Genomic DNA, 25,001 nt, shown 5'->3' on the forward strand with positions numbered 1-25,001 from the left:
TAGTGCGCAAAGCTCGATGCGGGGCTCGAACTCACAAACCATGAGATCATGACCTGAGCCAAAGTTGGACGCTTAACCAACAGAGTCACCCAGGTGCGCCGACTTTCCCTTGTAATACATGTATTGATTTCTGCCTGTTTCTTAGCTATGTTCAGATTAGCCTGGACTTTCCTCTCAGATACATGGTTAATGTTGTCTTGGGAAAAGAGCTGAGCATTAAGAAATTAAATTAGATACACTAGCATAAGAAAGCAGTACTTTTTAGACTGGGCTATTCTTATATTGTTTATATTTCCTCTTTCCCTTACTAGTTTTGCTCAGGATTAGTATTGAGTGAAAGTAGTTTGGAAATTTCTATCTTAGGTCAAAACCAAATGGGAAGCAAAGGCAACATATTTTGTTCATAGTGTGGCAGAACTTTGAATATGGGACAGCATAATACTTGGGGCCTGTATGATAATGAAAGCAGTCATTTGGAGGCAACTCTGGGAAGGATGAAATGCCTAGGAAGATAATTCAGGTTGCTTGGTCTCCTGCTCTTCATCACATGTAAATTATCTTTCTAATGCTAAATCCTTTTGCTTTGTAACAAAAAGATGGCAATTTTTGTTTCATTGTATTACTTAAAACATGGGCAGTTTTAGGTTACTAAAACTTGATGCTATTTTATTGTTTGTGAGAGAAAACCAACATTGGAGAACTTGAATAAAATCAGCCATATGACAACTGTGTTAAAAAAATAGCTAACTTAACATGGGTGAGATATTATGCTAAAAACACTAGACATGATTTATCTCACTCCACCTTTCATTCAACCTTATGAAGTATTGTTATCCCTATATTACAGATGCAGAAACCAGGGATTAGAGTTTTTAAATAATTTGCCCTAAATCATAATATCAGTAGGTAATACAGTCCAGATTCATTCTCAGGCCAGGTTTCAAAACCCACTCTGAAATATGTGTACTGACTTGATACGACCCGCTTCTAATTGTTCCAAAAGAGAACTGAGAGGCATAGTTAGATTACACACGAGGTATGATGATTTGTTGACACACTTACATCAACTGCCTCTAACACTCTGATTGTCAAATTGCACGTTGAAATAGATTCTGGGGCGCCTGGCTGGCTCAGTCAAATAAGCGTCCAACTCGATTTTGGCTCAGGTCATGAAATCATGGTTAGTGAGATCAAGCCTCTTGTCAGTCTCATCGCTAACACTGTAGAGTCTGCTTGGGATTCTCCCTCTCCCCCCATCTCTCTGCCTCTCCCCTGCTTGAGCTCTCTCTCTCTCTCTCTCTCTCCCCCCGTCTCTCTCAAAATAAATAAATAAACATTAAAAAATATACTCTAAAATAATCATATATAAGAATATGAAATGGAAACAATCCAAACCCACAAACCACATTTTGTATTCTGTGGCTATGCTAGGATAGGAAGAGATACTATAACATTAAAACAAAGAGTGTTTTGTGAAACATTCTCCAAGTGTATGAAACAATTGTTTTAATATTTTGAGTAAAAGAAGCACATTTTAAAATTTACAGTAGGTGAAATTGGTTGCATTTGAAAAAAAATACCTGAATATTTTTAGAGTTTTATTTAAAGAAACCAATGTGTTTACCAAGGATGTATTTTGGTTTTCATTTACCAATTGATTTTATTTGTACTGATGTACTTACATGTGTTAATGAATATGTTTAGAGAAAAACAATATGCAGCACTAGAAACATTTGAGCATTTTTACCACTAGGCCTTGATAGAAAGCATGTGTGGGACAGCATCTGTCTGCATTTAAGTTGCACAGAACCTGGAGGAAGAAATGGAAGAACCTAAAGCAATAGCTATAGGCTAATATTACAGATAGTTGGACATATTTACACAACACAAAGTGAATTTATTTTGCAGTGGTTCAGTTTAAGACAACAATATGGACAGCTAAACTGGATATCAGGGTTCATAAAACAAAGTATTTGGCTTGAATTCTATAGGGTGGATTATCTATGTTGCCCATATTATTTAGACGATTTTGTAAAACACTCAAAATAAGCTTTATGTCTCTGTACTGAAATGATTTCATGCATCCTCTTAAGTATTTGTTTGGTTTTTATATTAAATATTTTATTTATAATAGGAGTTCATTCTATTATTTCAAACTTTTACCCATCATATGGCTTTATTTGTGTTCTAAAGGAAGAAATGCAGTATCTCTCTTTATCACAGAGTAAGAGAATAAGAAGCTGTTCTTTTTGTTTGTTTTTGCTACTAGACTCAAAATAGCTACATCTTTAGAAGAGAATAGATGCAGGCAGCTCGTTTTTACGTCCTTAACTTTCAAACGAGATTGAGGTAGGAGCAGAGTCATCAGAAAGGAGGGAATTCTGAAAGGAACAGAGATACACACAATCATAGAGGAAAAAAGGAAGCTTAAGTGCACACAAAGAAAGTTTAAATTACTTTCAGCTAATTAGTTAGCATTCCATTTTATTTATTTTTAATCTTTGCACATGTGAATATTACGAATCCCAATAGTCATAATATAAATGCTGTGCATTTTATGTCCCTTAGCTTATCTTTTGGCTCTTCTATTACGAATTGTCATTTTTAAAAGCCTTCTTTAGTGTTTGTTTTCCTTCATTCCAACTTACTCTTTACAAACATTTCTTATTTTCTGTCTAAGCAAACCTTCCTAGTATTTTGGCCATAATTTGAAAACTATGAAATTTTGTGTTTATATATATGTCTTAACCAACGGACCCAAATATAAGTGCATTCAGCAGAAAGGGGCAAAATAGCCCAGCTAAGGAAAACATTTTATTTTTCCCATGATGGTAGCTGAGTTATTCAAATTCTGTTATGAAAAAAAAAAGTGTATATTTGCATGGGTGAGCAGTTTTTCTCTAAAAATAATTGGCACTGCACAGACACAGAATAAACTCAAGGAAGGCATTTTAAAATAAGACCATGTGGACATATTTTACATGTTCATAATGCTCATCATAGACGAGTGATCAATTACAAAATAAAAATAAAAATAAATACATAAATAAACTATACATAATATAAATGATCCTGAAAAGAATATTCTTTACTAGGTCTTTTCTCACGCTCATTAATTTTCTTCACTCTCCACGAACATAAAACACTTGTCACTGCTGTGGTATTTTATCAAAAGAGAGCCATCTTTGTATCAATGTTGACTTTACTTAAATAGTAACAGCAGTCATGCCACTTCTCTGTTAAAAAAAAACTTTTGGAAATTCTTCTTTCTATAGAATATCATCTATGCTCTGTTTTTTGGTCCCTGTCTACACCTCCCTACCTCACGCACTGCAAAGTCAAATCCAGGACTCTCGAATGTGAAAACACGAGCAGGTCTCAGCTGTTTCTATTCTGAAGGGTTCCAGCTGGATTTCACATACTTGTCACATATAACTGTCTTATGCTCAATGATTGACTTAAGAGCCATCTCATTCATGAAGACTTTTCATTGCCTCCCTCATAGCACCCACTTCTGTGGAAGGCATGTAAGTGAATACGGATTTGGATTGAATTCACTTCTAGACCCTTTAAAATACTAAAGCTATATATAAAGTCACAGATCTATAGCTGGAAGAAATTTCAGAGACAATATAGCTTAAACTTTGCATTTTTAAATATAGAAAACCTTGGCATCCCACCCTAACTATAGTATCCTGGGCACATAGTTTACTTAGGATAAGGTGATATAGTGATAAAATTAAGTTAAAATCTTCTTAAAGTTTCCAAAGTAGAAGTCATTAGTTTGTGTTCTATAGGATAGATTATCTAAATTGACCATATTAATTTCTGTAATGAAATCCTTCCTCATATCTTCCTACATTTGTGTTTAGTTTTGATATAGTTATTCAGTTTCAAAAGGATTCCTTTCTAGTAGTTTAAAACGTTACCCATAATAAACCCTCAAATAAATGCTTCTTGAAGAAGAAAGAACTTGAGTTGGTCTTTGAGCATAAGTAATTCAGTCATATGTGGACAATCTGGTAAAGTAGATGTGGATTCAATCTGAGGAATAGTATTTCCTGTCATTAATAATGACTTTTCCTAAAATTTATTTAATTTATTTAATTTTACATAGGAAGACCTCCAGTAAAAGGTGGTAATATTTTCATATCTCACATATGACTGGGCCAATTAGAAAAAAATTCAGTAGAGCTGAACAATCTCATTGATTGCTAAGTCTATATTTTTATCAGTTTATCTATTCTGAATACAGTGTTATCTTTCTCATGCTTGGTATGCATACTCACTACCACCACACAGAGGCTCTATAAACAGGACAACCACAATCATAAACAGGCTATATAAACAGGAAAACCTATGTGGTATAGTGAAAAGAGCATTATCTGTGTGAGAATCTGACAGACCCAAAGTTTTCAAATTAATTAGTTGTAGGATTTTTTAATCCATTATCTAACTTCACTGAATCTCAGTTTCTACATTTTTCAGAATAAATTAAAATATTAACCATGGTAAGAGATTAATAGAAGAAATTTATGTAGAGGTCCTGTATAGGCAAATTTCCTGTTCCTATGTGTGTCTCCCCATACTGAAGCAACTCATTTGTCTCTGTTTTAAAGCATTATAGGTTTTCCCTAATTAAGATTTTATTGAGTGAATCTTGGGGAGAAAAAAGAATTTTTCCATATTTGGAGCAGCTGCTATGAACTGTGAATGTATCTCATTTGAACTATTATTAAAAAAAATAAAATATGTGATTTCTCTTGCCTTTTAGGAGCCTAAGTTGCCAAAGGATTACCTTGCACAAAAATCTATTTTTCTCCTTTGTTTGTAACTCTGTTGTAACAATCATTCATCTCACTGCAGTGGCCAACAACCAGGCTTTAGTGGCCACAAATCCTGTAAGTAAAATGAGATTGTATCCTTAGGTTCAAAGGTTAGAGGGAAAGAAATGTGAACAGTGGTGGGTGCGTGGGTGGGGGGGTGTCCTGATATATGTAAGTGTGTATAAATACATATGTGTGTGTGTGTGTGTGTGTGTGTGTGTGTGTGTACACACACAAAATAGGGTCTGGCATATGGAGATATAGGTAAATATAGGTATATATGTATATAGGTATATAGGTAAATATAGGTATATATGTATATAGGTATATAGGTAAATATAGGTATATATGTATATAGATGTATATAGGTAAATACATCTCAATCTTTCCCAGGTTATAAAAGTTGACTATCAAAAGGAAGAATACATTTCTATGCTTAAATTATTTATATATAGGATACATATACATATCATATATAAACTATATATATATATATATATATATATATATATATAGTTTACCTCATTTTATGCTTAGGGTCTTGCTGCTAGTGGGACATAAGAATTTATGACCACATAACATCTACTCAGTTGAATTTTAAAAATTAATCAAAGCAAATAATTGTGTAGTTAGAAAAAACAAGACATGGTAATAGAAAAATTCCTATCCTACATTTGGGATCAGGCTGACTTTAAATAGTTGATAAAACTAGAGGAAAATGACTTATACATTAAACTTCTTTACATTAAATTTTTAAAGGACTCTACTAAGTCTTCATTATCTAGGCAAATATTTATAAATTGTTTCTCTATAACACCTTTGGAAGTACAATTTTTTTCTTTAAAAAAATTTTTATTGAAGTACAGTTTCCACACAATGTTACATTAGTTTTAGGTGTATAACATAGTGATTCAACAACACTATATGCTTTTCTCACCACAAGTGTAGCTCTCACCTGTCGCTGTACATCACTATTACAATACCATTGACTATATTTTCTATGCTATACCTTTCATTCCCATGACTTATTCATTCCATAGGATGGAAGCCTGTGCCTCCCAACTCCCTTCACCCATTTTGCCCATCTCCCGGCTCTCCTACTTTCCATCTCTAGTAACAATAGCTTGTTCTCTGTATTTATGGGTCTGTTTCTGGAAACACAATTTTTAGGATGAGTATCAAAAGATACACAGAAATAAGCACAGAGACTGTCATAATATAAAAGCCATATTTTAAAACATAAACGCAAGTTTACTTATACAAATGCACACATTTTATGTAAACTATATGTACATGTGAGCTATATTTAAATCAAAGTATCTCCAAAAATAACAAACATATATTCAAGTATTTAAAATCATCTGCTTTTGTAATGTTTGTAGAATCCATACTACAGTTTTGGATATGGATTTTTGGAGGAGTGGATATGTATTGTGTATATAAAGTGTTTTTTTAAAGATTAAGTTATCTAGTTACTGAAATCAGGGAAGGGAAGGAATTTCCACTCAATGGGCCAATAAACAATACTCTCCTATGTGTTTTATGTCTGTATTGGGGTTATTTCCAAAATGCTAAGATTCCCTGCATTGTTTGCACATATGTATCCGGATTGCTTCATCTTGTATATGTTCCACTCTAACATCACTGGGTGAGGAAACACACTGGGATATAATTAACAATATAAAAAAACTGGCTACTGGGCTATCATTTAAGAGTGAATTTCTCTAGAGCAAAGAGATTAGGAGTTTTGTCAAGAAGCTGCAGAGCAAGAGATGATAAATCTTACATTTAGATATGAGGATATTGTATTTAATGTGCAAATTGCAAGCTATAATATAGTTGTTCTTCATGTATTCTTGGAAAATTTATTGTTTGTTTATGTCAGCAATGCCCTTCATAAAAATATGTTTGTGAAGCATGTTTTAAGTCTTTTTATCATGGTGGCTGATAGATTTCTATTTTTAAGGGAAGTTAGTAGTAAGAAGCCCAATTAGATGTGCATATCTAAAAACTATAACAGGTAAAAAATTTGAAGCTGAAGTCCATTATTTCTATAGAATATAATTGAATAGCTCATTATTACCTTTGAGAAGACTTGTTAATATAATGTTGTGTTTGACATCAAGATACTTTATTTAAAATTTAATGTTATGCATTCTGCCAATGTATTTAATGGGAGATGAAGTTTTATCAATGTCCTTCAGGTAGAAAGCATTGTGTATAATCATGAAAACAAAATTAGAATTGTAAGACTTGTGTTCAGGGTGTAACCTGGGTTGATATTATATGAATATTAGCAAATCACTTAACTTCTCTCAGTTTTCTATCCATGAGATATGTGCCTAGTGATAAATTGTGTCACACAGCATTAAAGATTAAATAAAACAATATATAAAAAATACTTTAAGCTACCTAATATGCAAATGTTATGATTACTATTCTATGTTAACAAAGTATTTATTTTCCATGTATTTCACTTCCAGCTTTCTTTTTAGTGAAAAAAATATTTATATCAAAAATAATGATAATTGCCACTAAATATTTATTGAACAGATAATTAGGAGCTCATGAGAGTGACTGGCCGTATATTTCTGGGAGAGCTTTAAATTTATTCTCCTTTCTAAGAGAGTAAAATATATCTCTTCCTTCTTCATATTTACCCTGTATTTGAACCTTCCTCTTCCTATCCCTAAGAATAGAGAAGAGAAAGTGGAGATCTCAGAAGAGGAAGGAAATCATATTTTTTTCTTCTTTTTACTTACATGAAATCCTCAACCTCATTTATGAATAAGATAAAATATGGCTTGCTAGATTATTATTCACTAAGTAGTTGCATTAATAGCAGTTATATGCAAGACTTTGAATTGTTGGGCACTTTTCACGAAAAAGCGTATTTGGAAAATACACATCCACTAAATGTAATAAATTTGGAATTTACACATTTCTTGGGATGTATATCATTATATATCTTTAGAGTCAGTGGCTAAAAACTTTTGAGGCACAGTTAGATCAGGATGAAGACTGGCATTTTACAGTCTTAATCATTAGCGCATGAGATTTTGTGTAGAGGAGAGAAAATTCCATATTTCTGTATAACTAAGTTAAACTAGACTATTGCTTTACATGTGAATTCATAAATACTGATCACTTTCTTCTTTCTTTTTTTCTCACAGATTAGTTGTAAAGTATCTCAGTTCATTCATCTTTACCTGATGGGCTGTAACTACTTTTGGATGCTTTGTGAAGGCATTTACCTACACACACTCATTGTGGTGGCTGTGTTTGCGGAAAAGCAGCACTTGATGTGGTATTATTTGCTTGGCTGGGGTAAGTGCCATTACAGGTATGTGCTGCCTCACCTTTCAAGAAAGCTCTTGGAAGATGCAGAGTTCCTCTGAAATACAATTTTCCTTATTATTAATCATTCTTAAACAACATCAGGCAACTAACCTTTGATTATTGCTGTAAGTTGAAATATTTTTAAAAGTACCACTGACTCATTGTTTTCAGTAGTCAAAAGGTCAATAATACAATGTTGTTGTTTTTTTTTCTATTTAATATTCCAATGTGTATCTTGGCTGAATAAGCAGTGGCTAACACAATAGAATTGGAATCATGAATTAGGGATCTAGTCTTTGTATTATTCTGAATCTCCTTATTCCTATGTGCAAAATGAGGGCATTGGGCTTAACCAGCTTTGAAGTTCCACTCTGAAAAAGTTTGTTTTTTAAAAAATATCATTTTATTGTAAGGGTAGAGGGATCAGTTATTGAATAAAGGCACACAAAAGATCTATTTTTCCACACAATCTTCTGACATGGTATCATTCACAAAGCAAATAATGATACACTTTTAGCATATTTTCTTATCTTTTTCTTCTTATTTTTAAGTTTTTTTTTTAAATTCTGGTTAGTTAACATACAGTGTTATATTAGTTACAGGTGTACAATATCGTGAGTCAACAATTCCATATATCACCCAGTGTTCATCATGAAAAGTGCACTCCTTAATCCCCATCACCTACTTAAACCCACCTCCCCTCTGGTAATCATCGGTTTGTTCTCTGTAATTAAAAGCCTGTTTCTTGATTTGTGCTTCTAGCATGTTTTTATTTTTTTTTTAAAGTCACATTTAGGGGCGCCTGGGTGGCGCAGTCGGTTAAGCGTCCGACTTCAGCCAGGTCACGATCTCGCGGTCCGTGAGTTCGAGCCCCGCGTCAGGCTCTGGGCTGATGGCTCAGAGCCTGGAGCCTGATTCCGATTCTGTGTCTCCCTCTCTCTCTGCCCCTCCCCCGTTCATGCTCTGTCTCTCTCTGTCCCAAAAATAAATAAAAAAAATAAAAAAATAAAAAAATAAAGTCACATTTATTTTATTTATTTATCCTGAAAGAGAGAGAGAGAGAGAGTGCAAGCAGGGAAGAGGCAGAGAGAGATGGAGAGAGAGACTCCCAAGCAGGCTCTGTGCTTTCAGTACAGATCCTGCCACAGGTCTTGAACTCACAAACCATAAGGTCATGTCCTGAACCAAAAACAAGAGATAGACACTTAACTGACTGAGCCACCCAGGTGCCCCCTAGCATATTTTTAAAAATAAGTAGAATAATGCAAAATATATAATGCTTAAAATGAATTCAATTGGGCTAGTTTCCGGAAACATAACTGAAATTATACTTCCCTATCATATATCAATCTGCCTATCTATCCGGCCAGACAACAAATAGACACTGATAGATGGAGGTATGTACACACACACACACACACACACACACTCTTTAGTATATTCAGTATATTTAGTAAGGTTACCTTTATAAAACATTTTTTCATTTCATTTTGGAAAAATTTGATTTAGAATGGTAAAAACAAATATCTGATATATATAATCTTTCTCTTTTTCTTCACCTCATCAGTCTCAACTTCTTCCCACATCTGACTATCTACTAAGTATTGGCCAATTCCATATCATAGAAAATATATATGAATTCTTTGGGCTCCTCGGTGGCTTAGTCAGTTGAGCATCTGATTCTTGTTTTCAGATCCTGTCATGATCTCATGGTTTTTGGGTTCAAGTCCCATGTCAGGCTCTGAGCTGACTGTTCAAGGAGCCTGCTTGGGATTCTCTCTGTCTACCTTTCCCCCACTTGCACTCCCTCTCTCAAAATAAGTAAAGAAGTAACTTACAAAAAGAAAATCTATTGAATTCTTCTAAGTCTTGGGGCTTAGGCAGTAAAATTATGGACTTAGGCTCTGAAGTCCATGGATTCAAAATGACTTCTATTAGAAGAAACCACACACACACACACACACACACACACACACACACCCCTGAATATATAAATAACAAATACTTCATAATATTTATTCAATAAACATATAGTGACCAGTTACGTTTGTTCCGAGAGTACTCGGAGTTTCATATTTTATGACACATTTTAGAAATTCCATCTACAGAGAAAGTTGCTTGTTTATTTTCTTTTCATTTGATATTTACAGGATTTCCACTGATCCCTGCTTGTATACATGCTGTTGCGAGAAGCTTATATTACAATGACAAGTAAGATAATCTCTCTTTCTGATTTCTATTGGAACTAAGTAAAATAAAAGTCTTCAACATAATTTTCCTGTTTTTTCCCCAAGCTGCTGGATCAGTTCTGATACCCATCTCCTCTATATTATCCATGGTCCAATTTGTGCTGCTTTACTGGTATGTAATTAAAATTTTCCTTTTTTCATGATGTTCATATTTCAACTTTATTTCCTGAATCATTTGGCCTATGATATCTTTCAAGATCCTGGGGGAAATAATGACATGTTCACAGTGTCTAATTGAAGACAGTGTAATAAAGGTGTTGTATGTGAAGTGAAGGCAGGGACAGAACAGGAGGTAATTCCTAAGGGATGGCCAGGCACCCAGGACTGGCAGTGGGAAGCTGTTAATGGGGCTAGACCCCAAGAGGGGTCAGAACAGTGTTACCGGATTTAGACCATCGCTAGGAGGAGTGGCCCAACAGGAGGTCTCGATTTGAGTGGAAGAACACAGCCACTGCCAAAACCACAGCCTGGTAGGGAAGAAGAAGGAGGAAGAAATACCAAAACTTCTCTTTTCCTATGCTCTGATTTCTTGGTTCTTCCCTTTGGCGAAGTGCAGCAAATATCAGAGAGCAAGAAAGCTTGAACGATGATGCAATCTTTAGAGGTGCCTCTGAGTTTCCTGGGGCACAGAGCAGAAGAGAAGGGCAGAGGGTATAGACGATGTGAGTAGGAATGGCAAATGGGAAAAACCCACACACCTTTGTTGGTAGTAAGAGTAATAGTCCCATAGAGAAAAGACTTTAATTTGGAAAAAGAGAGTATTGGTTAAACTATTGTTTTATTATTATAATGATCATCACTTAATATGAATACACCAATTGGACATTTTTAAGTGTGGTTACAATGAAACAGAAGTCACATTCAATGCTTTTATTACATTGTTTCAATAGGGAAATAAATTAATCCAGATTAACATACTTTTTTTCATATAGCATTAGAGACCAGAATGTAATTACACTCTCTGGGATGGTAATTACAACTGATACTCAATTATATATAAAAAGATAAAGGTGGTATGTTTCTCAGCCAAAATTCAGAGCTTCCTAAACCTTGTTTTCAAATGCTTTGTTTTAGACAAATATTCTTCTATTATTTTACTATATTTGCTAGCTGTAGGTTAGTATATTATTATGTTTGAACACTGTTCAAGCAATTGTCAAAAACAAGTCACAATTAAGAGGGAAACTTCTGGAGGCTGAAGGCCTGGGCTTGAACTCCTTTTCCACCTTTGACCGGCTGTATGACCCCAGGCAATTAAACTAATTACATTGTGTCTCAAGTCCTTCACTGGTAAAATAAAGAATATTATAGTAGTGATTTTTAAATCCTTTTAACAAAGAGTTAAATGAGGTAATACATATACAGTAATTAGCCTGGCATGTATAAAGCACATTAACAAATGTCAAACCTCTGATTTGTGCCTGGCCACATAAGACAGCCAGTTCAAAAATCAACACGTGGAATTTATTATATCATTTATGGAAATTTTAATATACTGTAATGTAGACTCTAGTGAGAATTTCATAGGCAGAAACATTTCCTTCCCTTCTGCCCTGCACCTACTGGGGACATGCACGACACACTGTGTTTAAGTTGTACCTTGAGATATCCTAGTATTCTTTGAAAGAGCCTGCACCGAAACCTAGTTCTACCACATCTGGCTGGGTATCTCAGGGCAAGTTCTGCTTTGTTTTGTTTTGTTTTGTTTTGTATTTAACCTCTCAGTGCATTTGTTGTCTCTTCCGTGATTAGGGAATAATAAGAACGGATACCTCATAGGTTATTGTAAGAATTATATGAGATGCATCCTGCTAACCCAGTGCCTACAATACAAAAAAAAAAAAAAAAAAAAAAGTACAAACAAAAAAACAAAACATAACAAAAAACTGTCCCAAGAAAATGCTTTAAAAAGTTTCTTGTAACTTCTACATAATACTCTGATTCTGTTCTGAGGAGAGTTAGAAGAAATAAGACACGTTTTGGGGCCACCCAGGAGCTTACAGAACATAAGGCAAAATTTATTACAAGAGATCTGACTATTCTGCAAAGGGGTATTAATTCAAATGCTTAAATCAGAGAGGTTCAGGAAATAAGTAAAGGAACCTTAGCAAATGAAAAATGTAATCGTAACTAACAAAATCCTTAGAAAAGCCTCTCCACATCAATTTTGGGAGGGAAGAGTAGATGGTACAGCTAGGGTAGAATATCACACAGAAATATAACCCATCTACTCTGTAGGAAAGGAAGTGAAAATCCACATTATTTGCATAAAACAGTTTCCATTTTCTTGGCTTAACAAAACAGCAGGAGCCTATTTTTCTACCAGGATAAATTGTTCTGTCTGTTTAATTTCGAGGGCTCCTCACTGGTTCTGGCCAATTCCAAGGTCTTGGGAGGGGACTTAGCAATTGTTTATATGGTCACATGCTTAAGTACATTTTTTATAAATAAAATATTTCAACCTCAATCGGTTTCTTTCCACTCAGACTTCCCCTGTCACATTTCCCCTTGAGCTGGGTGGAATTCAAGTGGCTACAGCACTTTTGAGATCCTGCCAAAGGGAAGCTGAGAGGGGATACATTTAATTTGTGTTTAGTGAGAGATATTTAAGTCCGTTCAGTACATAGTTAAGTGATTGCTGGCTGTTCTACTATCGGAATGGCTTGCAGGAATCCTCCAACAGCTACGGTGCTGATGCACCCTGTTTCCCAGGGTGGTACCGTGATATGAAAATGTCCTGTTGTGCACACCAGCTATGTCATCTTTATGCATATTGGGGTAAAAACAAGTTTCTTTTCTTTACCTTAACTAGTTTTGCGCTAAGATACATGAGATTTAGACCTGGTTCGTCTGAAATGGAAGATTCTTGTTCTATTCTTATTCAAAATAAATGGGAGTATTTGCAGAAAATAAAGTAGGGTGACTTTCTAGTTTCCCATTTCACATTTTAAATTAGATTTGCCATTTTGGAGAAGCAGTTTGCAGTTAGAAATTTTCATTTAATGGACACCTAAATTGCAGCATTTCTACTGATTTTATAATTTATGATTTTCTCTGTAAGGATTATAAAATATTTTATATTCTAAATTTATAAGCAGATAAAGGGCATTATTATATTTTCTTCTACGGACTGGTACTGATTTCCATTTAATCAACACTTTTAAACAACAATGAGTATTTAGGAAGGGAATATATTAAGAAGGGTGGAATAACAGCTGATGTGTTGATTTGTCATGTTTCCTTCTTACACCTGTTGAAATGGCTTATTCTGCTTTTGTCTTTAGCAGAGATATTCCTGTGTCTATAACTCATGTTACTTTTCATAGATGTGTTTCCATCAGGATTGTAGTGAGCTGTATATCTTTGGAGCATATGTTCCATTAGATTCTCTAAGAATAGTAGTAGGATATTTTTATGCCCAGTTATTTTCATAACACATGCCTCAAATCAGCAAAAGCATTTGTTCACTGTTTTCTGTATTAAATGAGATACTATAATTACTATTCCAACTTATTAAAGTATGCAGACATAAAGTATGTATGTATGTAGCTTAAAAGTTTTAGATTATTAAAGCACAGATACTAGAAGTCAGGGTGAAGAAAAAGGAAAGAGAACATAGCATAATAGCATAAGAGTCCTGAGGGGCTCTTCTGGAGTTAATGCCATTAATCCTATGGAAGGCATAAATATGGGCACAGAGAAAAATAGTCAAGTGTAAAAGATTTTGACTTAAATGAAGATAAGAAAGTGGTATTCAACCTGAGAGAGAGAGAGAGAGAGAGAGAGAGAGCAAAAGAGAGAGATATATTAAAGTAGAACTCTGTCCATTGCCTGAGTAACTTAGTTATCCTTGCTGTATTTTGATGTTTTATGTCTCCCTTTCAAAAAGAATGTTTTGTCTTGGGGAAAGTTGTTAACACACAGCAAATATGTAATTACAGAAAGAAATTAACAAAAGTCCCTGTGGGATGCCAAAATTATTTTATCTCTAGGATTATCTGGGTTGAACATCAGCTGATTTAGTGTGTGACCAGCCTCCTCAGAATGATAAAAAAGCTTACGATACTATACTGGGGAGTTATGAAGATTATTGCTACAAAAAGAAACACAGGAAGAAGGAACCAAAAAGATGAAAATGGTTATTTTATGGTAGAATATGTATTTGGAAAGTTCCAGTATGGACAGTGATACAGAGGAGACACTTTAAAAAATTAGCATTTGTCATAAACAATTATTTCCTTTGAGCTGAAAATGTTGAAAAGATTTAGTTTTTGGACCACAGTGAAATTTTAAAAAATTACATAAGAAAATGAATTGATAAAAACTCTCATATATTATTTAACTGAAGGTGTTCTACACTAATTCTGCCGTAATTTTATTTTTCTAAAGTCTAGGCCCATTAAAGTTGATGTACTTGTTAAATTAATAAATCACAATTGTAGAAATACAAGTTAATATATTGGACATATATTCTTGGTAGTAGAACATATTCTTGTACGTTGAAAATAATCTAAGATTGGGACTCCTGGGTGGCTCAGTCAGTTAAGCATCTGACTTGGTCTCAGGTCATGATCTCATGGTTTATGAGTTCAAGCCCAACGTCAGGTTCTGTGCTGACAGCTTAGAGCCTAGCGTCTGCAGATTTTGTATCTCCCTCTCTCTCTGCCTCTCCCCTGCTTGCACTCTGTCTCTGTCTCTCTCTCAAAAATAAACATTAAAAAAAAATAAAGAAAAGAATCTAAGATTTATAAATTCAAGGATCCTTCAAAAATGCTTCTTAATATTAAATATGAAATAATTTTCATGATGTCATTTTATTTTTTTAGGTGAATCTTTTTTTTCTATTAAACATTGTACGTGTTCTCATCACCAAGTTAAAAGTTACTCACCAAGCAGAATCCAATCTCTACATGAAAGCTGTCAGAGCTACACTTATCCTGGTGCCATTACTTGGCATTGAATTTGTGCTGCTTCCGTGGAGACCTGAAGGAAGGATTGCAGAGGAGATATATGATTACATCATGCACATCCTTATGCATTATCAGGTATGGTGCTCTTGAATCAGGAAGGCAGCTTGTGAAATTTGGTATTAAATTGCATGTGGCTTTGGTTTTAGTCTTAACTGTGTACGTAGCAAGTTGGTTACAAATAATGTATCTTTTCCATCTGGAGTCAGAAAATTCTATTTTTCTTTTACAGGGTCTTTTGGTTTCTACAATTTTCTGCTTCTTTAATGGAGAGGTATGGTGATTGTTTTTATTCCTTTTATCATTTTATATTTGCAATGTATCTTTTCCTTAAAAAGAGAGAGAGAGAATCACACATTCCCTAGGAACAACTCCTTCAAATTCCATTTTGATCAGGAAAAAGAACCACAGGATCTCTTTTCATGGATGTAACTCTTCTACCCAAAAGCTTGGGTCATACTGGAGTTCAAGAGTAGGGCAAAATCAGCCTCACTTTAAAAGAGTCTATCATTTACTTTGATTTATCTAGTCTTTCACCTACCATTTGAACAAATCTTTTTTAAGTCTGGCCTTTGTCCTAGGTCCAGTGCTAGGCAATCCACACCCTCATAAAACATACACTGTAATATGAAATAGAATTGACTCATTTTCATTTCCCCCCTTTCTCTCTTTTTTTGTTTTGCCTAGCTCACAATGTGGTCTTTGAAAATAGTTTTCTGGTGGTTACAAAAAGATTTAAAAAAAAATTAAACTCTCAGTTATGCAGGGAGGACATGCAGTAAGTTAGAAAACTTCGGAGAAGAGAATGCTCTAATTTGTAACATGGCAACATGCTCTTGGATATTTCAACATTTTTATCCTAGGCTTCCCTAAGTGGAAAGTTTCAGGTGTTTTACAAACTGGTACCATATTTCTTATGCATATGAATGGTGTTATGGCTCAGTGGTTTGAGCTATATTGATTTAGCTCTTTATCTGTTTTTAATCTACCGGACAAGTTTTAATCTGTTAGAGGACTGGAAAACTCAGCAAAATTAGAAATCTAGAGAGCCACCGAGTGAGACTCAAATACTTGGTAACTGTGAAGCTTATCACAAAGCTTCAGATGGGAACCATGTCAACCAGTTGGTATAACTTTATGAGAACTATTCCTACAAATAAATCAACATTGGAAATCATGTACATGTCATGAAAATCTATAAAATATTGGTTTTCTTTGCTTAACAAGAATTTATTTCTTTCTCAGCAAATAATGAAATTTCATGTTTGATTTTATCAAATTGATTTTTAAAAATTTTTATTTCACTTAATTATTTATATTGGAGTGTAGAACTGTCAAACATGGGAGGCTATATTTCATATCTTTAGGTGGTGCTTCCATGGTGCTTCTGCTATATAGTAGACAATGGTGACTCTTTCTGAAGTAGATGAGAAGCATAGATAGAATATGAAATTAGGAAAAATAGAGAAATCATTTGTTTTGATAATATAATTCAAATAGCATTGATTATGTACCTCTATAAATTTATGACTGCATAAACTGAATTAGACAATCCTATTTGCTGCCAATATAGGATTTTACAGTTAAAGGTAGATGAGAAAGAAATAGACAACAGGCCAAAGAACATGCATGGAATATGAACAATACACCTCTGCATCTGCAGAGACATGACATGTTATTCTAAAGGGTAATTTTTAAGTGTACAAAACATAATCACTAGTAGAATATTTTGTGATAGGAAGCAGTGTAGAATAAAAGCACAGACACAGCAATGCATTTAAACCCCCAAGATTCTACTTTGTTCCTGGCTATAATAATTTGGGCAATATTCTGAACCTTCTGGAGTCTTGGTGTCTACTTTATTAAAGGAGTTAAAAAAAAAAAAAAAAGCAAGTTCCTTACACAAGTCTCACAAAGATTAGTGTAGGCTAGGAATCTAAAATTTTATCACCATGCCCCACCCTCAACAGATTATCAGTACATTATAGATTCCTTATTAGATCTTTCAAGTCATTTATTTTCAAAAATATATATACACGTAGGAGCATTAATCATTTTGGAATCAATCTCAAATTGGCCTTTTTATTTGGAAAGGTTGCCCAGGGAATATCTAAACTAATGCCTAACAATCTTGTTGCACTCTTTCTGTGTAAGCAAAAGAGACAGAGACCTTGATCTTCTGCCATGTCCTAAAACTGAGAAAATTTTGGCAGCAAAAAATTACAATAATACAAAATCTTTGAGCCTAGTTGTTGCCAAATCCTTTGGTTCTTTACAACATCTCCAATATCTGTCCCCTTTTCTTCATCTCTCAAAATGCAGTCTCTATTTGTGGATGACTCATTTCTCATCTTAGGAAATACTACAATCCCTCCTTTTTTGTCCTTTTGCCTCTTAGTTTTTCCCACTCTCATAACATGATGACACAGCTGCCAAATTCATTTTGTGTTGTTCCAACTATGTCATGTACTTCTTAAAATCACTTGCTCCAGCTTAAATCTCCTTCTTGCTTTCCACGGGAGGTCAAATAGCTTCCTTTTAGCTTAGTCTTTATCTTTTTCTTTTCTTTCTTTCTTTTTAAGTAACAATTTTATGTATTTTTTTATCCAAAATATTCCTATTTGCATTTCTCACTAAATAATGGTGGCTTGACAAATTATCAGGCCACATTCATCTCATCTCTAGCCCACTCAGACAAAATGTGCACTGTTAGCACAAACTAGAGCTCTTGTCATTAGAAGGGCCCTCCCTTGCCTCAGGAGTAAATCAAACAATACCTGAGAGTATTTTTATAAAGTGAACAAAAAGATTTATCGATAATAATCAAACCTACATTCTTTAATGAAAACTAGGTAGCATTTTTATATGAAGCTCTATTAAATATTTTTTAATTGATTTCGGTTAAGGAGTTATAGCTTCCTTATGAAGCGCTAATGGGCATATAATGTTGTAAGGTTATATTCTAAACAGTGGGGTTTACTATTTATATAATACTCATGTGTAAGGCAATAAAAAACATTTTCATATCTTTAACGCCTTCCCTTCCAATGTCAATTCTCCTTGTTATCTCTTCCCATCATAATTTTTTCATTAAAAGTGTACTAAGAGTGGTCACTTTAATGTTCTGTTGAATAGATGTGATATATATTAGAGGAAGCAGATGAAAAACTTAAGTCCTTATAGAGAATAATATAAACAAAAGGAAGTCTACAAGGCCCATAGGTCTTTAATTAGGTTCACTTTTTAACTTCAGTAAAAATGTCCCCACAGTTCAGGAAATTGACCTTTCATGGCTTTTCTGATGATTTAGTTGCAAGGAAGAAATAGGGTGATGATTGTAATCAAAGCAGATATTTCAAGAGCAAACAGATATTTCAAAAGGCATCTTGGCTGTTGGAATTTAATTTAAGCTTTCATTTTTAAAAAAGTTATACATTCACAGCTATGATATTTCTTCTTGTCAACTTCTTCCCAACATTTATGTAGAATCTTTTGTATATAGCTACCTTCCATTTGCTTTCAAACAGAAACTATATAGGAAAGGTATTCAGTCAATCCATCATTTAGTAGCAAAGGGAAGAGAAATGAATTTAGCATAAAATAAGGATCAAAACCAATTCCCATCAGGAATATCTAGATAATCTGCCCGTCATTTTTGTTGTAAATCTTTGAATATTTAAAAGGCACATTCTAAAACCATTTTCATCTGTTGTTTGCTTATGCTCTTGAAGACATTATGTATGCAGATATTATTTAAAATTACTTTATTTTTTAAGTGTTATTTATTTTTGAGAGACAGACAGAGTGCAAGCAGGAGAGGGGCAGAGAGAGAGGGAGACAAAGAATCATAAGCAGGCTCCAGGCTCTGAGGTGTTAGCACAGAGCCCAACACAGATCTCGAACCCACAAGTTGGATGCTTAACCAAAAGGTGACAGATATTTACCCACCCAGGTGCCCCTATTTTAAATTGCTTTAATTTAAATATGCTATTTGGAGAATTAAGAAAGACATTACTAAACCATGAGGGAAACAAAATATGATTTTTTTTGCAAGATAAATATATTCATTGTCCCATAAAGGCTTTTATTTCTTTATTTGTGTACGAATATAAATTATTCCTTTCCGACATAGTTAATATATATAAAGAAATAAACTTGAAAGTCCTGAAGAATATATATAAAGAAATAAACTGGAAAGTCCTGAGGTTGTGAATTTCATAAAATACAATTTTTAAAACCAATTTATTGCATTTCTAATTACATAATTTTTAAATTCTACAATAGAGCTACCCGAAATTTTAGTAACTCATTTGGAATTCTAAAGAAACCCATTGACTTTAGGGAGTCCCTGGGTGGCTCAGTCAGTTAAGCAGCCAATTCTTGTTTTTGGCTCAGGTCATGATTTTCATGGTTCATGAGTTCAAGCTTCACATCAAGTTTTGTGCTGACACTGCTGAGCCTGTTTAGGATTCAGTCTCTCCCTCTCTCTCTGCACCCCCCACCCCCGGCTCATGCTCTCTCTCTCTCTTTCTCTCTCAAATAAATAAATAAAACTAAAAAAAAGAAACGGTTTGACTTTCTATTTGTGTCTTCTGTTTTTCTACATGCTAAAACATAAAGTGAGACAGTAAAACTTTATGTCCATTTTAAGTGACAGAGAACAGGAGACTCAAAGGACTTTGAAGTATCCCACTGAGTTCTCTCATTAAAAGATCTCCTGGGAATAGCTATTAGTAATAGATTGTTCATAATTTGGAGAAGTTTTCTTGATCTATTATATAAAACAATGAAGACTTAACTAAGCCATCCTATTTTAAAGTTTAATATTAATTTTTACACATGATTACAGTGAATGAAAAGTTGGGGAATTTTATATATTAGCAGAAAGTTAAACAATTATTGCATGAGTATGTTTCTAGTACATGGATGACTGGAAAGTTGTTTTCAGTGATGCTCAAATTCCCTGTGAGGAAGCAAAGGGTCAAAGAGCAGTAGATAGTGTGGGGAAGACAGTTCAAAGCTACACATGTTTTGGACAGATCTGGATTAGGTCACAGGGATGTGGCTAATACACTCGTAACCTAGGAGCAGAGTCCCACACCAGTGTGCCCAATCATCAGACACCTGGAAACATCCAGGTTGCCAAACTGGAGATGTATTTGAATATTCTCATTTCCACTCACTGATTCAGTATGAAGAAAATCACCTTTGTGTCTCATGTTCGATTCAAACCTAGGTCACTATATATGGCCTACAAGTCCTGATCTCTAGCTTTAGAGAAGAAGGAAGCCAGTTAACATCAAATTCATCCAGTCAGAGGGAGATCCAAAAACAAAAAAAAGTGGAGTGGTAACATTCCTAAACGTTTTCACAGGCTCATCTCATTTGTCATTACCTGTTGAACGCTTTCTTCCCTCTGGCTAGTAAGCCTCAGGAGGACAAAAACACTGATCTTTTTTTTCCAGAATGTAGCACAATACCTGGCATGTGTTAATCACTCCGTAAAAACTAGTTGCTGCTGCTGTTGATGATGATGATGATGATGATTTATATTCCCTGTTTCCCTAACTTCTTTTTCTTTTATACTTCCTCTCTTCTTTTATACTCTTACTAATTATCTTCTCATTCTATTATTTAAGATACTGATATAAAAGTAAATGTTACACACGCAATCTTACAAAAGGGGGTCTGGATTAACTACTTGTTTGACCATAATACATTCATATGCATTATTAAAGCTTCAAAGATAAGGCATGAAAAAAATATCGAGGGAATCTAAAATAAAGAGCAAGGCAACGAATTTCCTAACTGTAAATTTCCTAATGTTTCCAATTTAATGTTTTAATTAAAAAAAAGCAATATTATTCACTAATTAACATCAATGCTTTTGGTTTTTCTAAAGTTTTACATAAATTATTATATTTTACTTTTAAATACAGTATCTTTATTTCAGATAATGGATTGCTCTTGTCCTTTCTGTTTCTTTTTGATTGATAGGTTCAAGCAATTCTGAAAAGAAACTGGAATCAATATAAAATCCAATTTGGAAACAGCTTCTCCCATTCAGATGCTCTTCGCAGTGCGTCTTACACAGTGTCAACAATCAGTGATGGTACAGGATACAGTCATGACTGTCCCAGTGAACACTTAAATGGAAAAAGCATCCACGATATTGAAAATGTTGTCTTAAAACCAGAAAAGTTATATGATTGATTATAGAGGGAATACTGTTTAACTATTTTGGGTCACTCCTAACTCAAGGACTTGGATCCATGACTTTACAACCAGAAGACTTCAGTATAAAATGAATTTCTTGAATACCACAAAGAAACGCCTCACATCAATTCAGTAGTATTTTGTTAAATGTTTAACAACTAGCCCTTTGGGAGGGGAAAAAAACCCTTGATTTGTAATGTTTTTCCAGTTTCTATGGTGTATTCCCACCAGGGCTAATTTCGGTCTACCAATCTGACATCACCGAGTGTGAAACTGGGAAAAGATGAGGACAGTCAACTCTTGTAGGCTGGTGTGTGCCAGCTCTAGTACACCACTGCACGAATTCACATGTGAATAAGACTGTAAAGTTCATATACGCATCGGGCGTGATTCTACTCTTGTTGGCTAAACAGGCCTAGCTGAGGCCTATAGACTTAGAGGGAAAATTAACTTTTCATTTGTTTGTTTTAAAAATCTTCATCCCATATTCATTGGTGCAGTTGATTTTTTTTTTAACCAAGTAGGTATTCTAACCCTTTTTGTATTTACCCTTTCAAATGGACTGCATAAAGAGGTAATTATTTCTGTTGGCTTACCCACTTCTCCCCAAGAAAAGCAATAGAGTAGAATTGCTATTGGCTACTCATTGGCTGATACATCACAGTTATATCCAATGTCATATCTGTTTTTGAGGTTTGACGAATAGTATGTCAGACATACAATCCTACTTTGGCATCATCAGGGGGATATCTTGGTTGATATTACAAAACATCCTTGTCAGCTACTTTCCTATCTTACTACACAAGTGGGAGGGAATCAGTTTCCCTGTATCTGTAAATAGAAACTTTGCCCCTTCCATTTCTACTGTGTAGACAAACTGGCAATTATTTTACATGAAGGAAATCAGTGAAGGATTTCTTATTTTCTTGGAAGTTTGTAAAAAAAAATTTGTTATGAAAAATAAGCTTGTAAATACTCTGTTATTCTATTTTATAGTCTGAAATCAAATGTGTACAACCTAGGTAAGTTTTTAAAAAAACAAATACATAATGTAACAATGTATGCATGTTAATATCTGATACTGTGTCTGGGCTGATTTTATAATAAAATAGAGTCTGGAATTCTATATTTGGTAAATATTTTAAAGACAACCAGATGCCAGCATCAGAAGTTTGTTTGAGAACCAAGAGAACAGAAATATCTATGATAAGATATAAAATATTTATTTAAAAAAATCAAGCCATTGTTTTATTATATTAGCTTAGGTGATGCTTTCATACCTTAATAATAGGTATGTTTGACATATTTCTCCTTTTATTTTGACGATGAACTTGCATTCTAATCCAGTAACGTTAATGGATTCCTATCGTAAAAAATGCCAATCTGCCATTCTTATGGTTTTCACACCATTAAAAATATTACTTTTCTGACGCTTACTGCATAAACATTTATGGCTTTGGGAGTGTTCAGACTTTTTAAAAAATTAGAGGAATAGAATATATATACATATATATCATCACAATGCTTTATTAGAGCTACTATGATAATATGATACTAGAAATCAGTGAAAGACTTGAATACATCAGTGAAGAAGAATTGTCAGAACATTTCGGGAGTAATTAAATTAAGATGGAAGAAAGCCTTGCTAATGAATTAAAGTGACATTTAAATGGGATTCAGTTGTTCCCCTAATGTTATTTTCCACTGGAATTTCTGAAAAACAAAAATGCCTTCAATTAGTAAAATTCAATTTGAGGAGGACAAGTTACTATGCATATGTGCTTTTCTAGTGTGTCAATTTGCTTAAAATGGATTAAACTAATGACTGAGTAATCATAGATTCTTTCTTAACTGTCAATAGATTGTGAGTTCTGAAGTCATTTGTAATTGTCCAGGAAAATTATCTAAATTAGTAAGAACTAACAGATTAAATGGCTTGGTCAATATAGTTATAATTCATCTGTACACATGCAAAGATTTTGTCGTTTGTTTCTAAATCTATGGATTTTACAGCAAGCTGTCACAGGAAGGAATGCAGGCTGTTCTCGACTTGCCACTGTCTAAATAATACAAAAATTCCTTTAAATAAACTCACTTTTTAGCTACTTATTCTTCAAAGATTCAAATCCTTTGCTTCATACTGCTCACATATTTCCACATTCTTCCAGACAAACTGTCAAGTCTCAACCATAAATGACAGTAGAAAATTCTGTCAAATTCTCCATCAGCATTACAGTAAAAATTTTACTGTCATTTTCCAGTGTTTCTTTTATTCTGTTTTTTTATCATATTAAATTTAGATCAGATTTCTTTTATGGCTCACAATTGTTTAGTGCACAGTTTTTAGATGAAGGCATCCAATAATTACTCAGTTTTGTAGCCATATTTTCTTACAAGTAGTATTTTCAAATATTAGACTTCTCTAAAGCTGAAGTGATAACTAGGATCTCCTTTATATCTTACTTATAAAGAAAAGATAAAACAAATACTTTTTAAAACCAAATTTTTGGGGTAGCTAAACACTAATTTGGGGAATTTCTACCTTTCAGAATACAGATCTGCTACTTTTCTGTAAGTACTTGTGTAAGTCAGATTTTAATTAAAAAATTCTAGTTTGTCCTTTTTCATTTTCTAAAGTTATTTTCCAGTGAATTCATTCATAAAATATCCATTCTGGAATTTGGTGTTTGCTCAAATGTAACGCAGTGTGTACATAGTATTAGTGGTAGGTGTAGTGCTGTATTTATTGGCTTAATAATTTTAAGTGTGAACTTCATTGTCTTTTGGTTTTAACCTGCTAATAGAAACCACCACTTCTTTTATCTGTAAGTCACAAACGAGATATTTTGATCAATTAAAATAAGTCATATTATATCTACTTAATGTACATCTCTATTTTTTGATTGTATGAAAATATTAAAGTTATGAGTTAAAGTTGATTTTCACGCATGTGTACTGAAGTGTTGAATAATTTATACACATAACTGTTTATAGCAGTCAGTGGAATACTACTAAAATCAATGACTATATCTCTTTTGCCCTCTTTAAAATCTACAATAAACCAGTAAAACATCCCATAAACCAATTTTTTAAATATTATGAATTTGAAAAAAATTGTGAATTTGTTTTTCAAGCTAGAAAACTCTAAAGAAATAAAATTCTAAATAAGTATTCAAATTCCTTTCTAGGCTGAAAGAAGTTTGGAAAGGATGCCCAGAAAGAGGAAAATGTACAGGAATTTCTCTCCTTTCTCCATTATGTTCCATTGTGTAGTTTTGTATTGAACAGAGGAAAGAAAAAGAAGGAAAATAACTATTTAGGGATAATTTTAAAAGGGGGAATAATCATGACTCACAAATATAAAATGAAAACGTGTCCCAGATTTTGGTTAGTTCTTTCATTAT

General features: G+C 33.7%; 1 protein-coding gene across 2 annotated transcripts in view; it reads left to right on the top strand.

The window, feature by feature from the left end:
* The window catches only part of CALCRL (calcitonin receptor like receptor), a 103,164-nt gene extending 78,628 nt beyond the window's left edge, over positions 1–24,536 (top strand). For both annotated transcript variants that reach the window (XM_060622299.3, XM_060622300.3), the window contains 7 exons: positions 4,775–4,901; positions 8,000–8,153; positions 10,316–10,376; positions 10,460–10,526; positions 15,241–15,459; positions 15,614–15,655; positions 21,379–24,536. In XM_060622299.3, the coding sequence (XP_060478282.1) occupies positions 4,775–4,901; positions 8,000–8,153; positions 10,316–10,376; positions 10,460–10,526; positions 15,241–15,459; positions 15,614–15,655; positions 21,379–21,594 (886 nt within the window). In that variant the 3' untranslated portion in view covers positions 21,595–24,536. The remainder of the gene's footprint in view (positions 1–4,774; positions 4,902–7,999; positions 8,154–10,315; positions 10,377–10,459; positions 10,527–15,240; positions 15,460–15,613; positions 15,656–21,378) is intronic.
* The last annotated feature ends 465 nt before the right edge of the window (positions 24,537–25,001 follow it).

This window comes from Panthera onca, chromosome C1 (assembly GCF_046562875.1).
Source record: "Panthera onca isolate mPanOnc1 chromosome C1, mPanOnc1 haplotype 2, whole genome shotgun sequence".
Classification (NCBI taxonomy): domain Eukaryota; kingdom Metazoa; phylum Chordata; class Mammalia; order Carnivora; family Felidae; genus Panthera; species Panthera onca.